This window comes from Saccostrea cucullata, unplaced genomic scaffold, assembly GCF_032062105.1.
Source record: "Saccostrea cucullata isolate Sc308-1 unplaced genomic scaffold, CSIRO_AGI_Scuc_v1 ctg4861, whole genome shotgun sequence".
NCBI lineage: Eukaryota > Metazoa > Mollusca > Bivalvia > Ostreida > Ostreidae > Saccostrea > Saccostrea cuccullata.
The window spans coordinates 4300-24446 of NW_026930903.1; the positions used below are offsets into that span (position 1 = coordinate 4300).

The window sequence follows — 20147 nt, forward strand, 5'->3', positions numbered from 1 at the left end:
TGATGAAGATACCCAACATAATGATTAAAAGATAGAGAGAATAAATCAGATTGGTGATCAATATCCAAAAGACAGGATGGTGGATCTAAAGGGAATGGGTTCCAATATTTTCCTTTGTTTATTGCATGGTTTTGAATTTCACATTTATCCCAGACAAATCAAAATGAGTTATTTGTAGGTTGATCTAATTAAGAGGCTTTATCTTTTTGATTATGGGTAATTGATTTCAAACAGTTTGCTTATAAGTCATGTGATATCATGGTCCAAAGTTATGAGTGGTGGATCCAAGGGGAGTTGATATTGAATTTTTAATTACTTATCATGCTTATTGTAGATCATCATGGCATATACTAATAATTATTGCACATTTATTTAAACATTTAAGTAACCTTTCTTTGTGTGATAAGTGATGGATCAAAGGCATGTATATTTCACCAGTAATTGTTTTGATAGTTGAGGTGGATCCAAGGGGGTGGATAGATATGTTTTTAAATATTAAATTTTGTAATGTGTCAAAGGAATCAATAATGATCATGTGATGTTTATGGTTAATTGATTTTAAACACTTAACTTATATATCATGTGTGATCAAAATCTAAACTTATAAGTGGTGGATCCAAGGGGGTGGATATTAATCTTTTTTAAATATTTGTGGTGGGTGCAGGATCAAAGAATATTAATGATCAATGATTGTGGTTAATTTATATCAGACATTTAGTTTATATGTCATGTTTGATCATGATCTTAATTTTAAAGTGATGGGTCCAAGGGGGAGTGGATATTTATGTTATATAGTAGTTGTGGTTGATCCAAGGGGACTGGATATTAATTTTAAATACATGTATTTGTGATGGGTAAAAGGATATTAATGATTATAGGCTTATAGCTAATTGATTTCAAACATTAAGATTATATGTCATGTATGATCAAGATCTAAACTTATAAGTGGTGGATCTATGGGGAGTGGATATTAATTTTATTTTTTTTTTTTAAATATTTGTTGTGGATCAAAGGATATAAATGATTATGGCTAACTGATTTCAACATTAAGCTTATATGCCATGTGTGATCATGGTCTTAACTTACATTAGTGGTGGATCCTTGAGGAGTAAATTTTTTATTTTAAAATATTTGTGGTGGATCAAAGGATTTTTTTATTATAGTTTTTTAAAAAGAAGAATTGCTGTCCATCCAAGTGTTTACAGAAGATTCCCACTAATGCAGTTTTTTCCATCAGGAAGCAGTTTTGGAAACTGGTCATTACTCAGCAGAATCAGGAGATTTCAGTATTGTATGCAAACAAAGATAAGACAGTGTCACTAGCACAAATTTAAGTCCCCTTTCGGTTGATTGTACTTTTTCTCAACAAATAAAAATCAGTATCTCAGACACTCCTCTTCTCTTGGCAAGTCATTTGGTTGAGTTTTCTCTGGCAATAGTATTTGTTTATGACCCTCACTTTAATTAAAATAGCTCTACAAAAGCAGTTTAACAATGGATATATAACAGTCAATTTTGCATTGTTATGCCTCTAGATCTGCCACATAAAAAATAATTTGAATTTGTATATAATTGAAGATAAAATGCTTCATAAAGTATATTCAGACATTGCATTCTTATCCCATTATTCCCATATCTGCTTATTTATTTATCCCATGGGATTAAAAATACCCAGTATTATGTACTTTGCAGGATTTTTAATCCTAAGAAGGGCAAATATGGGATTTTTAATCCTATGTCGCCTGTTATGGGAGAAAAAATCCCATGGGAGAAAAAATCCCTCAAAGATTTTTTTCTCCCATGGGATTTTGGTGGGATTTTTGGTGGGATGAAAAATCCCACCATTCTCCCATGGGATTTTATGTTTTGACAGAGGTTTATGAGAAAACTACTACAATGTGGAAGTTGATATTGACATGATGAGGTCAGAATAAAAAATCCCACCAAAATATAGAAAAAAATCTAATGTAGGTCTTTTCGAAAGGGTACCTAAAAGTCCGGACTTTGTCGTGTCCGGACTTAAATGTCGCAGTGTTTATTGATTAAATTTGATTTTTAATTCTTATTTAAAATAACTACCAAACGCAATGTAATAATACATACAAATCTAATACCTTGCAAACTTTTCTTATGTCTTTTATGAGAGGCATCATGGTTTTTGGGCCCCTGCAGCAGTTGAGTCCTACCACATCCGCCCCAGCCTCCTCTAGCTTTCTACAAGCTTCAGGAAATGTCAATCCATCTGTCGTGGTATTTTTACCATGGGGAACAATGGACACCACTGATGGTACTAAACAATGAAAAAAATACTTGAGGTCATTGTATATCAATTATCTCATCCGATTTTCAAAATCATTGTCTAAAATGACCCCCCCCCCCTTACACCTCTTTCACTTCAGTTTTCTTTAATTTAACTTTTCAATTAGTATTCTGGCTATATACTATTTGTTTTTAATTATTTCTGACAATTCTTACGTCCTTTTCCATATTGCTTAATACACTGTAGGGCCAGTTCAGCTTCGGCATATTCACTGAACGTCTCTGCTACAATGAAGTCCGCGCCACATTCAACGGCCCACTCTATTTGTTCCTGAACAGAAGATTGTACTAGTTATGATGAAAGATATAGAGATATCGAACAGTATTCAATCTCAAAAGTCCATTAAATAATACAAAATAGGAGCAGAGTTAACACGGACCTCCAAAGCATCAGAGGTGGGATTAGGTGCTAAAGAGGAGCGAGCATCCCCTGCCGACCGATCACAGCCGGCCTGGGGGCCATAAAACTTAGACAAGCTCACTTTTGATCTCAGTCTCACTTTTTCCAAAGGAATATATGGTGGAAAAGTGAGACTGAGATCAAAAGTGAGCTCATCTAAGTTTCATGGTCCCCAGGACCGGGCAATAAATAAGCAATTTTTAAGTGCTTATATATAAGAACTTTTAATCCAGACTTGTAAATGCTTGCGTTTATTAACATGATTAAGTGAACCTTAAACATTTTTCTAGCAGTATCATTTGCTTCTTGGTTTCCGCGCTCGAATACAGTCGTGTTGCAAATATTCCCTGCCATTAATGTCCCTGTCTTTAAAGCAACTTCTTTGGCAAGTTTTAGAGCTTTAATGTTCAGTTCTTTCAGGTCATTCTCCCGGTCAATCAGTTTCAACTTTTCTCGATGCCCGTAGTACTGTTTAAAACAAACAAAGTTTTATAATAAGCAAAGAGAGAAGAACAAATTAAACTTAGTGTAAAAATTTGTAAGCAACCTTTAAATTCTTCAGCAAAAACAACAAATTGATAATTTCTTCACACGCCTTAAAACTTTAATCACTTCCTGTGAAAATTCTGAAAATACGCATTTGAATTTCAATGTTACCTATTGCTTCTGGCACTTACAGTAAAAGCAAGTACAACTTCACTTCCTGCATGGACGAATTCTTCATAGAGAGCCCGGACCAACTGCGGGTGATTAAGCACAACCTCTGGAACAAAACATCCTGCCCTCAAGTAGCCTCGGCGCTCAAATTCAAAAATATATCCTTCTGCTACTACAATGTCCTTCTTACTCTTCAGACGTTCCAGCAAACCTAATTTTAAAGCAGTGCAAAAATTATCTATATCAAGATCGAATTGATGGGACAATAAAATATTAGAAAATGTAAACACTTAAAGCCCCTAGCTAGCCTTAACCTTAACCCTAACGCTAACGCTAACCCTAACGCTAATCCTAAACCTAACGCTAACCCTAAACCTAATACTAACCCTAAACCTTACGCTAACCCTAACATTAACGCTAACCCTAAACCTAATGCTAACCCTAACACTTACGCTAAACCTAAACCTAACGGTAACCTTAACACTAACGCTAACCCTAACACTAACACTAATCCTAAACCTAACCCTAAACCGAAGGTATAAACCTAAACCTAACGCTAACACTAATCCTAACGCTAACCTTAACACTAACGCTAAACCTAAACCAAACACTAACCCTTACACTAACGCAAACCTTAAACCTAACACTAACCCTAACACTCAATCCAACCCTAAAGCTAACGCTAACCTTAATTAACCCCATCGCTAACCCTAACCCTAATGTTAACCCTAACAGACTCAACCTTACCATTTTATAACATGACCCCAGCAACCTAACTCTAGGCCCTCAAGCTAGCTAACCCTACCGCTTACCCTAGGAGCCAAACCATAATGATACATATATTCCTTCTATATAATAAACCATGAAACAGTGATGGTGTCTAACGCTGACCCTAACCCTAAACCTAACGCTAACCCTAACGCTAACCATAAACCTTATCCTAACACTAATCCTAAACCTAGCGCTAACCCTAACACTAACGTTAACCCTAACGATAACTCTAAACCTAACCCTAACTCTAATGCTGACCCTGACACTAACCCTAAACCTAACGCTAGCCCTAAACGCTAATCCTAAACCTAGCGTTAACCTTAACCCTATCGCTAACCCTAACCCTAATGCTAACCCTAACAGACCCAACCTTATCATTTTATAACCATGCCCCTAGCAACCTAACCCTTTGCACTCGAGCTAGCTAACCCTAACGCTAACCCTAGGATCCAAATCATAATGATACATATATTCCTTCTACTGTTAATCACTATTTATTCGCGAGAACTTTATTTCCGCGTAATTACGCGAGACAATATGCTCGCGAAAATTTCATTCTCGCGATTAATAGTATTCCTTAAGATTAGATAGAGAAATGACCATAATTCGTGAAAATTTTGTCTCGCTGATAAAGAGTCAATGACTACCTCGCGAAAATAAGGTGTCGCGAAAATTAAGTGATCTACAGTATATAATAAACCATAAAACAGTGATGGTGTGTGTCAACGATTTCATTTCATATAATATCAACGGATTTTACTTTTTAGTAAAATACAAAAGCGCTTTCTAGCGATTAATATGTCCACAGTATATATAGGTATCAAACAGACTTTACCTTCCACAGTCATTATTAGAGTGCTTCTCTCTACCAATATCAGGAACTGAACTAACACATGTGAAATACCAGGAGTACTTATCTATTGACCTTCATGCAACACCAGCATAAAAGTTACGACCCTAAAACACGAAAAGAAATTTCTCGACTACAATCACACGAAACACACCAGGCCTCAGGATCATAAAACAAACTCAGACTTAATTCAAATTTTCAATTTCCTGTAAAATGCTTATTAATTGTCAACTTAATTTCGAAATTAGTTGTTCACAGAACTTTGCTGATGCAATATTGATAAATATTTTTGATTTTGACTGTTTGAAATTTGCAGCATTTGAGCACAACGTAAAGATTTTGATGTGTCATGCCCCAGGCCATGCCAGGCCCCAAGACCATAAACTGACAACAGACTTGAGTTATCATAATGATTTTTAATATCTTGAGTTTTATTTAATGTATTTGCTTACAAATTTGCATTGTTGTGTAATATTTCACTTCAAATATATGATGAAAATTTTGTTTCAATGTCCAAAATTATTTCAAAAGTTATAATAGTTTGAAATTTTGAGTTAAGTCTGTTCTCAGTTCATGGTCTTGGGGCCAGGTGTTTCTAAATATTTATAATTTTTTCCATCATTTTTTTTGTTGTTGCATAGTATCATATTTCAGTTTCCATATACACAGACACGGATTTGTGATTATTGATATTACAAACCATAAGCTTAAGCTTTTAAACCGTCACATTTTATGGAAGAAGGTATTGCTCAAACAAGTCCGTGTGTTTCTTTCTTAGGAATTAACAGTTAATACTGGGACCAGCCTTGCATTCCTCCATACTTCAAGTCCATATCTTGTATTGGTATTTCTTCCAAATATACATCGACTTATTAATTCAAATCAAACTATTTAATTAGGAAAACACAAAGGGCCTAGATATCGAACATCTGGATAATAATTCTTCAAAGTGTTCGTTTTCCCCATCGCCCTATACAACTATAATCCTGTTGATCATAACTGGTGATGTAAATAGCTTTAATAATGAGGTCATTAATCTCTTCCTTTCAGAGGACCAAAATTCAGGTATCCCCATTTTTAGATTTTTTTTCTGGTGTTAAAATTTTATAAATATTCGAATTATGTGGCTTATTGAAAACATTCTCATGGTACACACAAGTACTCCAAAAACGATAATAACTATAAAGATGCTCGAGTTTCTGATAAATTAACAGTATCTATTTAGATTTTAGAGATCATAACTTCAAAGAATCTGTCGAAATTTCAAGAAGCACTCATTGCTCTCCCTTGATGTAGTAGACCAATTGTTATTCATATGAAGCATAATCTTTTTTTTTTAAACATTTACACTAAAAAAAAGAAATCACATGCTGTGGCCTTCAACTCGACAATTATAGGTATATCAACTTCATATTTAAATAACTAATTTCATCTATATAAATGTCGATTCGATATATCTCAGTGAACGTATAGAAGATACCACAGAGTAATTCCTAAAACTTCAACAACAAACGATAAACGGGAATATCCAATGACTTTAAGAAAAGTGGAAAAGTGAGACTGAGATCAAAAAGTGAGCTGATTTGGTAAGCAAGAGCATGACCTCTTGCACTGATGTAACTACAGAGATCCCCCCTGGAAACTGGTAAATTAATTTATTCTACTCAATCTCTACGACTATGTAATTTGTGTAATAAAAAATAGATAGATAGTTTATAATTTACTCCTTGCAAAATTTTAACTGCTGTAAAGAAGAACCTTCAGACGCAGAGTCTTACAGCTCATTCTTGAAGTGGTGTAAATCAGATGTGGATTCAAAACTCAGTAGCATCAAAATGCAAGATTTTTCTACGTTGTTTTTCTTCAATCATTCTTCATTATGATTAATTAAAGAATAGTTGTTTTGATATTATTGACAACTGATTCTTTATCTAAAATGGAAGTCGAAAAATTTTCTTTCTTGTAAATGGCCATCAACAAAATGACTTTATTAAAAATCATTCTGTTCTTTGATGTTGATTTAAAAAAGATGCTGAGGTTCTTTACTGAGAGCATTTATGTATTCTTCGGAGACCAAATTTTCCGACATTTTGTTTATTAGCTTCAAGAGATGTTCAATGATTGTAAATGTACATGTAGCTATACTTTCTTTAATAGAGAAGTTGACAGGGTTTCGCTGGTACAGATCTGTGCCAAAAGCGAAGATAATAATAATTCTATTTTTTCTCTATATATTTTATTGAAAACAACATTTTGTAAAATCACTGGCAAAAGGGCAATTATTTATCCAATTTCATTTTTGTATCATTACTTAAAGTACATGTAGAAAATATGTAGTATCTTTCTTAAAAAGCTTATTTGATATTTAGTTTTAAGTACATAGGCGTCGGAAGCAAATTGAAAGTGTGTGTGTGGGGGGGGGGGGGGGCTAATTGAAAGGGGGGGGGCTAAACCAATAAAAAAGGTAAAACCCAATTTTCAATGCCTATATTATGTACGAAAGGCCATTGAGCTCATTTTTTTAGGTTAAAAAAAATGATTTTTTTTGCGAACATATAACGCGAAACTTTCGCATTACAACACGAATCTATCGCGTTATAGCGCGTAGCATTCGCAATATAACGTGAAACTTTCGCGTTATAACGTGTAACTTTCGCGAATAAGCGCGAATCTTTCGCGTTATACATGTAACGCGTAACTTTCACGATATAACGCGAAACTTTTGCGATAAAATGCCGCACTTTTGCTATTTATCCAAGACATTTGCCTAAGTCTTAACTTTCTTTTGATTTTGTGATCTAGTTTATTCATTTCAAAGAAAAGCAAAAGGCTATTTTGATCGTGGACCATCATAATCTGCAATTTAAAGTTTTCTTGCTATTTAATCCATATTATTGTCACATTTTGTCTTTCTCTGTTCAACCAATCAAATTTAATGCGAGTTTTTCAAAAGTTAAACTTCATTTTTATGAATTTCGGGGGAAAAATCAATCCTTTCAAGCGTCTTTTTTATACACTTTCAATAGAACTTGAAATAAAATAGTTAGAATTAAGATCTCAGAAAATTGATAAAAGAAGGTAAGAATGGAGGCGTACAAGGCAAGGACAATCCCCCGCTCTGAGAAAAGACATTTCTCAATTTTAAAGTTATATTTTTCAAAATTATATTGTTTATATCATCTTTTACACACTTGATTCTGCATTTCATTGTGAACTAGGACCTGAGGTCCCCTGCTCAGTTCACGACTATCGGGCCTGTTTACTCCGCTACAAAATGTAGTGCGTTGCATACGTAAAGTGAAAATAGAATAAATCGTAATACTGTGAAGCCTTTAAAGTGTAAAACAAACAACTTTTTAAAAGGAATAACCATCTGATGGGTATTAGAAAAGATAGAGGGGGTGGAGGGTGGGTGCTGAGCAACATTAACTGCAATTTTATGCGATATATGATATATAAGCGTTTAACATTTATGGATTACGTTAGGTGACCTGTGGTCTCCCCTATGATTTTATTCCATGTAACGTTATAGTACACATCAGTAGGGGACAACAGTAAGGTGACCAGAGAACAAGTAATATTGTACATCAGTAGGGGGACCAGAGGTCACCTTATATTGTACATCAGTAGGGGGACATCAGTAGGGAGAGCAAAGGTCACCTTATATAGTACATAAGTAGGGGGACCAGAGGTCACCTTAAACTGTACATCAGTAGGGGAACAAGAGGACACCTTAATGTACATCAGTAGGGGGACCAGAGGACACCTTATTTGTACATCAGTAGGAGGACCAGAGGACACCTAATATTGTACATCAGTAAGAGGACCAGTGTGTCACCTTATATAATACATCATTAGGTTGACCAGAAGTCACCTTATACTGTACATCAGAAGGGTACATCAGTAGGGGGACCAGAGGTCACCTTATACTCTACATCAGTAGGGGGACCAGAGGGCACCTTATACTGTACATCAGTAGGGGGACTAGAGGGCATTTTGAATTCTACATATGTAGGGGGACCAGAAGACACCTTATATTGTACATAAGTAGGGGACAACAGAAAGGGGGCCAGAGAACACCTTATATTCTACATCAGTAGGGGGACCAGAGGTCACCTTTAATTCTACATATGTAGGGGGACCAGAGGTCACCTTAAATTGTACGTCAGTGGGGGGACCAGAGGTCACCTTATACTGTACATCAGTAGGGGACATCAGTAGGAGAGCAGAGGTCACCTTATATTGTACATAAGAAGGGGGACCAGAGGTCACCTTATATTGTACAGCAGTAGGGGGACCAGAGGTCACCTTAAATTGTACATCAATAGGGGGACCAGAGTCACCTTTATATTGTACATCATTTGGGGGACCAGAGGTCACCTTATATTGTACATCAGTAGGGGGACCAGAGGTCACCTTATACTGTACATCAGTAGGGGGAGCAGAGGTCACCTTTAATTTTACATATGTAGGGGGACCAGAGGTCACCTTATATTGTACATCAGTAGGGGGACCAGAGGTCACCTTATATTGTACATCAGTAGGGGGACCAGAGGAGTCACCTTATATTGTACATCAGTTGGGGGACCAGAGGTCACCTTATATTGTACATCAGTAGGGGGACCAGGAGTCACCTTATATTGTACATCAGTAGGGGGACCAGAGGTCACCTTATACTGTACATCAGTAGTGGACATCAGGGGAGCAGAGTTCATCTTTAATTCTACATATGTAGGGGGACCAGAGGTCACCTTATATTGTACATCAGTTGGGGGACCAGAGGCAACCTTATATTGTACATCAGTAGGGGGACCAGAGGTCACCTTATATTGTACATCAGTAGGGGGACCAGAGGTCACCTTATATTGTACATCAGTAGGGGGACCAGAGGTCACCTTATATTGTACATCAGTAGGGGGACCAGAGGTCACCTTATATTGTACATCAGTAGGGGGACCAGAGGTCACCTTTTACTGTACATCAGTAGGGGGACCAGAGGTCACCTTTAATTCTACATATGTAGGGGGACCAGAGGTCATCTTATATTGCACTTAGGGGGACTAGAGGTAACCTTATATTGTATATCAGTAGGGGGACCAGGAGTCACCTTATATTGTACATCAGTTGGGGGACCAGAGGCAACCTTATATTGTACATCAGTAGGGGGACCAGGAGTCACCTTTTATTGTACATCAGTAGGGGGACCAGAGGTCACCTTATACTGTACATCAGTAGTGGACATCAGTAGGAGAGCAGAGGTCACCTTTAATTCTACATATGTAGGGGGACCAGAGGTCACCTTATACTGTACATCAGTGTTAGAGGTAACCTTATATTGTCATCAGTAGGGGGACCAGAGTCACCTTATATTGTACATCAGTAGGGGGACCAGAGTCACCTTATATTGTACATCAGTAGGGGGACCAGAGTCACCTTATATTGTACATCAGTAGGGGGACCAGAGGTCACCTTATATTGTACATCAGTAGGGGGACCAGAGGTCACCTTATATTGTACATCAGTAGGGGGACCAGTGGTCACCTTATATTGTACAGTACATCAGTAGGGTGACCAGAGGTCACCTTATATTGTACATCAGTAGGGGGACCAGAGGTCACCTTATATTGTACATCAATAGGGGGACCAGTCACTTTATATTGTACATCATTTGGGGGACCAGAGGCAACCTTATATTGTACATCAGTAGGGGGACCAGGGTCACCTTATATTGTACATCAGTAGGGGACCAGAGGACATCATATTATACTTTAGATCAATAGGGGGACCAGAGGGCACCTTATTTTGTACATCAATAAGGGACAACAGTAAGGGGGACCAGAGGTCACCTTATATTGTACATCAGTAGGGGACCTGTGGTCACCTTATATTGAACATCAGTAGGGGACCAGAGGACACTTAATATTACACTTTACATCAATAGGGGGACCAGAGGTAACCCTGTATTGTACATCAGTAGGGGGACCAGAGGTCATCTTATATTGTACATCAGTAGGGGGACCAGAACACACCTTATATTACACTTTAGATCAATAGGGGGACCAGAGGACACCTTATATTGTACATCAGTAGGGGACATCAGTAGGGGGACTAGAGGTCACCTTATATTGTATATCAATAGGGGGACCAGAGGTAACCTTATATTGTACATCAGTAGGGGGGCCGGAGGATATAGTATATTGGTATGGGGACTAGGGGTCACCTTATATTGTACATCAGTAGGGGGACATCAGTAGGGGACCCAGAGGACACCTTATATTTAACATCAGTAGGGGACTTCAGTAGGGGGACCAGAGGTCACCTTTTATTGTACATCAGTAGGGGACCTGTGGTCACCTTATATTGAACATCAGTAGGGGACCTGAGGACACTTAATATTACACTTTACATCAATAGGGGGACCAAAGGTAACCCTGTATTGTTCATCAGTAGGGGGACCAGAGGTAACTCTGTATTGTACATCAGAAGAGAGACCAGAGGTCACCTTATATTGTACATAGTAGGGGACCAGAGGTCACCTTATATTGTACATCAGTAGGGGGACCAGAGGACACCTTATATTGTACATCAGTAGGTCACCTTTATATTGTACATCAGTAGGGGGACCAGGACACCTTATATTGTACATCAATAGGGGGACCAGAGGTAACCCTATATTGTATATCAGTAGGGGGACCAGAGGTCACCTTAAATTGTACATCCGTAGGGGGACCAGAGGACACCTTATATTGTACATCAGTAGGGGGACCAGAGGTCACCTTTATATTGTACATCAGTAGGGGGACCAGAGGTCACCTTATATTGTACATCAGTAGGGGGACCAGAGGACACCTAATATATTGTACATCAGTAGGGGGACCAGAGGTCACCTTATATTGTACATCAGTAGGGGGACCAGAGGTCACCTTATATTGTACATCAGTAGGGGGACCAGAGGTCACCTTATATTGTACATCAGTAGGGGGACCAGAGGACACCATGTACATAGGGGGACCACACCTTATATTGTACATCAGTAGGGGGACCAGGGTCACCTTATATTGTACATCAGTAGGGGGACCAGAGGGACACCTTATATTGTACATCAGTAGGGGGACCAGAGGACACCTTATATTGTACACAGTATAGGGGGACCAGGGGCACCTTATCAGTAGGAGGACCAGAGGACACCTTATATTGTACATCAGTAGGGGGACCAGAGGTCACCTTATATTGTACATCAGTAGGGGGACTAGAGGTCACCTTATATTGTATATCAATAGGGGGACCAGAGGTAACCCTATATTGTACATCAGTAGGGGGACCAGAGGACACCATATGTCGTACAGTAGGGGGACAGGGGTCACCTTATATTGTACATCAGTAGGGGGACCAGAGGACACCTTATATTGTACATCAGTAGGGGGACCAGAGGACACCTTATATTGTACATCAGTAGGGGGACCAGAGGACACCTTATATTGTACATCAGTAGGGGGACCAGAGGTCACCTTATATTGTACATCAGTAGGGGGACCAGGACACCTTATATTGTACATAGTAGGGGGACCAGATCACCTTATATTGTACATCAGTAGGGGGACCAGAGGACACCTTATATTTACTTCAGTAGGGGGCCCAGAGATAACCTTATATTGTACATCAGTAGGGGGACCAGAGGACACCTTATATATTACATCAGTTGTTGAACCAGGGGACATCTTTTATTGTACACCAGTAGGGAGACCTGGGGACATCTTATATTGTACATGAGTAGGGGGACCAGGGGTCACCTTATATTGTACATCAGTAGGGAGACCAGAGGACACCTTATATTATACATCAGCAGGGGGACCAGGGTCATCTTATATTGTACATCAGTAGGGGGACCATAGGACTTCTTATATTGTACAACAGCAGGGTGACCAGGGTACATCTTATATTGTTCATAAGTTGGGGACATCAGTAGGGGGACCAGAGGACACCTTATATTATTCATCAGTAGGGGGACCAGGGGTTTCTTATTTTGTACACCAGTAGGGTGACCAGAGGTCACCTTATATTGTACATCAGTAGTGGGACCATAGGACACCTTTTATGTACATCAGTAGGGGGAACAGAGGTCACCTCATATTGTACATAAGTAGGGAACATCAGTAGGGGGACCAGGGGTCACCTTATATTTTACAAAAGTAGGGGGACCAGGGGTCACCTTATATAGTACAACAGTAGGGGGCCAGGGGTTACCTTATATTGTACAACATTAGGAGGACGAAAGGACACCTTATATTGTACATCAGTAGGAGATAACAGTAGGGGGACCAGAGGTCACCTTTTATTGTACATCAGTAGGGAGACAGAGCCTTCAGTTCAGTTTTAACGTTCGTTACTGGGTGGACCAGAAGTAAACTAATATTGTACAACAATAAGTTGACCAAAGGTCACCTTATATGTTATTTCATTATGGAGACTTATGGTCATCTTTATATTGTACAACAGAAAGGGGACCATAGGTCACCTTATACTGTACAAAAGCAGACGTCAGATTATATTGTACATCATAAGGGGAAACGGAGGTCACCTTATACATCAATAGGGGGTCAGAGGTCACCCTATGTTGTAGATCATTATGAGGACCTTAGGTCACTCTATATTTTACATCACAAGGGGGACCAGAGGTCACCTTGTATTGTACATAAATAAGGAGACCAGTGGTCCCCTTTGTTGTACATTTTTAAAGAAATCAGACATAAAAAATATTATATGAATGCAGAGAGATAAAGCATCAACGATTCTAGACTCGTCTTAACCAACAGACACCTAAAAAGAAAACAAGGGCGGACCAGTGGGTACAGATAAAATGCATATTAACGAGATGCTAGACGTTCACTTAAGAACACGACAAGAGGCCTATGGATCTTATAGGTCATTTGAACATCTTGTAAAACTTTAAAACTTTCATTTCAAATAAGCGGTAATAATTAGCAATAATTAGTAGTGCTCATTGACCACAAAAACCCTCATCCTGAGGTCATACATTTCACAATTTTGAAAAAAAGGACCATTGTTCATAAAAAAAATTGGTTTATACCAAAGAACAAATTTCAAAGCATTAATTCAATTACAGTATTGTCTACAAATGACATGGTACCCATGAGCCAGGGGCCTTGAAATTTATAATTCTGGAAGACACTCCCTTGCTTATCATAACTATATGTAGTTAGTTTAATTAATATCCAGGAGCAGAGAGGAAGATTTTTTTAAAGAATTAAGGAGGCTGGGGGACAACAAATTAACCACAAATTAACCATCAGTTTTAACTTATTTTTTTTAGATACGGTATCATAAGCTGTCAACTATCATTTGGCAAAGAAAAAATTCATACATTTTAGTTTTTAAAATTTGATCATTTTTGTATATCTTTATATGGAGCTCTTCTTTTAAAGGAGATCAAAATAGTCTGAAAATGGCTGCCACCCCTCAGCCTCTTTAATGAATATAAACTTTACAGTTTATATAGCCCCAGCGTAACACCGGAACCCCTGACCTTTGGGTCACGAATTTCAAAACTTTGGAGAGAATACCCTTCCTCATCACAACTTTGCATGTAGTTAGTTTGTTTAATATCCAGGGGCAGAGGGAAATATTTTCAAAGAATAAATGCATTTCATAATTATTATTATTGTCGTTATGGGTATTTCCTGTGTGAACAGAATGGTGGATCTGTGTGGTTTTTATGTCACGTGACATGGTCATATAAATAGCAGGTGCGTGCTTAAAAAGTTACTCTACCACGTGTAAAGAATGGAAACCAGTAAATTAGGCACACACACACACACATATTTATGTAAATAAGTATTATTTAATGATTACAAATAACGTGTGTTGAAATGAATACAAATGTGTTAAATTTGTAATAAACGTTCTGACGAGCAGCATTCCATACATATGAGTTGATTATTCTTTCAATACAGAATAAAAAGTATAATTAATTTATATTCGGACAGACGAAGTGAGAGAGATTATAAATTAATATAAATTTTATAGCCCTGTCCTAACCCCAGGGCCCCTGACCCTGGGACAATGAATTTCACAATTTTGGTATGGAGTCAATGCTTATAATAATTATGCCAACAGTTCGACGGCTTGATGTTAATGAGTAAAGAAGATTTTTAAAGATTTCATCAATTGTAGTAATTACGCCCAAACATTCTTGCCTTAGGGGGTGGAGGGCAGGGACCATGAATTAAAAAAAAATTCCCTTTCACCCATAGATGCTTTATGCCAAAATTGGTTGTAAATGGTTGAGGGATTACAGAGAAAAGCTGAAAATGTTCAAATGTTAACGCACAATGCACAGCGCACGACGCCAGAAAAAAACTGATAGCAATAAGTCACATGCGTTGATTCAGGTGACCAAATAAGGAGTCCTTTGGTCTCAATATTTATGTAAAATATTAGGTGTCTTCTGGTCTCCCTGTTGACTTACAATATAATATTATAAGATGACCTCTGGTCTTCTTATTGATGTAAAATATAAAGTGTCTTCCGGTTTCTTCATTGTCGTTCAAAATAGTGTTATCATTAGTTTTTAATGATGTACAATATAATGTGACCTCTTGTCCCCCTACTGATGTACAAATTACGAGGGCTGTTCAATAAATAATGTCCTGAACTGTATGACATACAATACTAAGCTTGAATTTATAACAATTGATGTGACTACTTTTCATCACATAGTTTAATTGTGAGAAGCTGGAAAACAAGGGTATTCGAGACACTGCATTAAAAATGAATTGTAAAGAATCAGTAAACTAAAGTAAAATTAAACCGTCCATTAAAGCTGCTGTAAAATTTGTTAAGAATCCCAAAGAAATACTCACTGAAATATGTAAAAATTTACTGCAATCAATGTTTGTTTTATAGACAATTGAGCAGGTGGATTTCACTGATAAAATGTATATAATGGGCATCAAAAATGAATACCGTACTTGCAAACAAAAATTAAACAAATAATGTACTGTTTGCCAAATTTCAACAAATAATCACTGATGGTGTATGATTGACTATACGACACATAGCAAAGAATGGAGGCGTACAAGGCAAGGACAATTCCGCGCTCTGAAAAAAGATATTTCTCAATTCGAAAAGTAGTATTTTTTCAAAATTTTATGGTTTATATCATCTTTTACATATCAAATTCTTTATTTCATTGTTTTAATAATTTATGAATAATTTATTTTTTATTCATGTTTTTATGACATTTGAAAAAAAAAAAAAAAAAAAAGAAAAAGAAAAAGCTTCATGTATGATTCGAACTCTCTTCATAGCTCAGGTTTAGTCCAAGACCAACCGCTTTAACCACTACCGGTACGCTACGAAGTATATGCACTATTGACGTCTTTCAGTGTGATTTAAATGGACGGGTTTGTAACATTTCCATCATTTAAGCGTTCACGAAGAATGGAGACTTGACCCATTCATGTTCAAAATTCGTTTTTTATAGCTCTATTAAACCCATTTTCCACTAAATATGCTTAACTGTCAACTTTGAAATAAATATTATCAAATGATAAGTCGTTCAGAAAAATAAAATGATAAAATATTTTGAAGATGACATTACTGAGAACATGATTTTAGAAAAATATAGCTTTTTTGTGGATTTTGAAAATTGAAAAACATTTTGTCTCAGAGCGGGGGATTGTACACGCCTTATACGCCCTCTTTCAAAATACACATCATTTCGGGAGTAGTTCACACTGTTTTAAAAACGTTTGACAGAAAAAAAAGCTTATTACTCAAAAGTAACCCTTAAAAAAATGAGTGAAAACGACTGCATATAAGAATATATGAACAATTATTAAAAATATCAGTAATTGTAGTTATCCACGTTTATTTGAATTTCAAACAGATAATGAAACTTGAATCTATTGCTTAAAACCCTCAAAACAAATTTACAATAAGATGTACTTGACAAAAAAAGCAAAGGTCTAAGAAGAGCAGAGAATTGCAAGAGCACAAGGATAGATTTATAGGCAATTTTCTTAAATATTAGTGGTCTTATTGTTCAAATTCGTATTCGGGGATGCAGTTTAATTTCTGGAGGAATCTAGAAAGCAATTTTTTGGCAAAAAATCAAAAGGTTAATGAGAATAAGGAATCCACAACATAAGATTTTTTTCCATGACAGCGTCCAAACCCGAAAGCCCTGAAGAGTAAAGGAGTCTTGGGGATAAACAAAAGTTAATGTTCATTCACGTTAACAATATTCGCCAGATCTTTCGCCTTTTGACTTGTTCCATTTGCCAAACTTGAGAAAACGCCTTTCAGAAGGAAGAAACAAGTCCAGGAAATCATAGGATCTGCAATAATCCAGTATACAAAGGTTCATACCAGAAAATGAGTTCGAAAAACAATTGAAAATGAATCAGAAATTGGATAAAAATGTTACTTACATGTGTTTTAATGAAAAGATAATTTTAGGTTAAATCATTATAACTAAATTATTGAAAAGCGACTTTTGTTTCTTTCCGAGCACCGAAGACATTATTAAACGACCCTTGTATAAGGTGACCTACCGATGTACAATATCAGGTGTCCTCTGGTCCCCCTACTGATGTACAATATGAGGTGACCTCTAGTCCCCCTACTGATGTACAATATACGGTGACCTTTGGTCCCCCTACTGATGTGCAATATAAAGTGGCCTCTGATCCCCTTACTGATGTACAATACAAGGTGACATCTGGTCCCCCTTCTGATGTACAATATGAGGTGACCACTGGAGTTTTATGAAGAGACTTACTTTTACAATCGACTACTGACTTTTACAATTTAAACAATGACTTACTCCATTACTTAAAATGTAAAAGTCAGCTGTCTAATGTAAAAGTAAGTCTCTTCATAAAACTCCATTAGTCCTCCTACTGATGTATAATATAAGGTGACCTCTGGTCCCCTTACTGGTCCCCTACTGATGTACAATATGAGGTGACCTCTGGTCCCCCTACTGGTGTACAATATAAGGTGGCCTCTGGTCCTACTGATTCACAATATAAGGTGACCCCTGGTCCCCCTGCTGATGTACAATATAAAGTGTCCTTTGATCTCCTTACTGATGTGCAATATAAGGTGACCTCTGGTCCCCTTCTGATGTTCAATTAAAGGTGACCTCTGGTCCCCCCTACTGATATACAATAAAAAATGGCCTCAGGTCCCCCTACTGATGTACAATATAAGATGTCCTCTGGTCCCCTTTTAATGTACAATGTAAGGTGACCTCTGGTCCCCCTGCCAATGTACAATATAAGGTGACCCCTGGTATCCCTGCTGATGATCAATATGAAGTGACCTCTCATCCCCTTACTGATGTACAATATAAGGTGACCTCTAGTCCCCCTTCTGGTGTTAAATATAAGGTGACCTCTGGTCCCCCTTTTGATGTACAATATAAAGTGGTCTCTGGTCCCCCTACTGATGTACAATATAAGATGACCTCTGGTCCCCATTCTGATTTTAAATATAAGGTGACCTCTGGTCCCCCTTTTGATGTACAATATAAAGTGGTCTCTGGTCCCCCTACTGATGTACAATATAAGATGACCTCTGGTCCCCCTTCTGATTTTAAATATAAGGTGACCCCTGGTCCCCCTACTGATGTACAATATAAGGTGACCTCTGGTCCCTCTACTGATGTACAATATAAGGTGACCTCTGGTCCCCCATCTGATGTTACATATAAGGTGACCTCTGGTCCACCTTACTGATGAACAATATAAGGTGACCTCTGGTCCCCCTACTGATGCACAATATAATGTGACCTCTGGTCCCCCTTCTGATGTGCAATATAAGGTGACCTCTTCTCATCCTATTGATGTTCAATATAAGGTGACCTCTGGTCATCCTATTGATGTTAAATATAAGGTGACCTCTGGTCCCCTTACTTATGTATAATATAAGGTGACCTCTGGTCCCCCTACTTATGTACAATATAAGCTGACCTCTGGTCCTTCTGCTGATGAACAATATAAGATGACCTCTGGTCCTACTACTGATGTACAATATTAGGTGTCCTCTGGTCCCCTTATTGATGTTCAATATAAGGTGACCTCTGATCCCTCTACTGATGTACAGTAAAATATTAGGTGACCACTAGTCTCCGTACTCATGAAAAATATCGGGTGACCTCTGGTCCCCGTACTGATGTACAATATAAGGTGTCCTCTGGTCACCCTACTGATGTACAATATAAGGTGAACCCTGGTACAACTGCTGATGATCAATATAAAGTGACCTCTCATCCCCTTACTGATGTACAATATAAGGTGACCTCTAGTCCCCTTTCTGGTGTTAAATATAAGGTGTCCTCTGGTCCCGCTACAGATGTACAGTACAATATTAGGTGACCACTATTCCCCGTACAATATAAAATGACGTCTGGTCATCCTTCTGATGTTAAATATAAGGTGACCTCTGGTCCCCCTACTGATGTACAATAAAAGGTGACCTAAGGTACCCCTGCTGATGTACATATGTAACTTCTGGTCATCCTTCTGATGTTTAATCTAAGGTGACCTCTGGTCCCCCCTACTTATGTACAATATAAAGTGACCTCTGGTTCCCCCTACTGATGTTCAATATAAGGTGAACTCTGTTTCTCCTACTGATGTACAATATAAGGTGACCTCTGGTCCCCCTACTGATGTACAATATAAGGTGTCCTCTGGTCCCCCTACTGATGTACAATATAAGGTGTCCTCTGGTTCCCTTATTGGTGTACAATATAAGGTGACCTCTGGCCCCTCTACTGATGTACAGTACAATATAAGGTGACCACTAGCCCCCGTATTAATGTAAAATATCGGGTGACCTCTGGTCCCCGTAATGATGTACAAAATAAGGTGTCCTCTGGTCCCCCTACTGATGTACAATAAAAGGTGACCCCTTTTCCCCCACTGATGTACAATATAAGGTGTCCTCTGGTCCCCCTACAGATGTATAGTATAAGGTGTCCTCTGGTCCCCCTACTGATATACAAGAGAGGACCTCAGGTCCTTCTGCTGATGTACAATATAAGATGACCTCTGGTCCTACTACTAATGTAAAATATAAGGTGTCCTCTGGTCCCGCTACAGATGTACAGTACAATATTAG

The 20147-nt window shown here is 37.9% G+C and overlaps 1 protein-coding gene across 1 annotated transcript; it reads right to left on the reverse strand.

Moving 5' to 3' along the window:
- Positions 1–1733: 1733 nt before the first annotated feature.
- Positions 1734–5098, reverse strand: LOC134230521 (S-methylmethionine--homocysteine S-methyltransferase BHMT2-like). The gene is made up of 6 exons (XM_062712356.1): positions 4983–5098; positions 3397–3587; positions 2993–3187; positions 2476–2590; positions 2115–2290; positions 1734–1742 (listed from the first exon to the last, which is right to left on the reverse strand). The coding sequence occupies exons 1-6, from the start codon at positions 4993–4995 to the stop codon at positions 1734–1736; spliced, it is 699 nt and encodes a 232-aa protein (XP_062568340.1). The 5' UTR covers positions 4996–5098.
- Positions 5099–20147: the final 15049 nt, after the last annotated feature.

Excerpts from the sequence above, each read along its gene's own strand:
- LOC134230521 (XM_062712356.1), bottom strand. Across the intron at positions 3,188-3,396 it reads AAGTTGTACTTGCTTTTACT|TACTACGGGCATCGAGAAAA; the intron begins GTAAGTGCCAGA and ends TGTTTTAAACAG. Across the intron at positions 2,291-2,475 it reads TAAGCAATATGGAAAAGGAC|TACCATCAGTGGTGTCCATT; the intron begins GTAAGAATTGTC and ends TTCATTGTTTAG.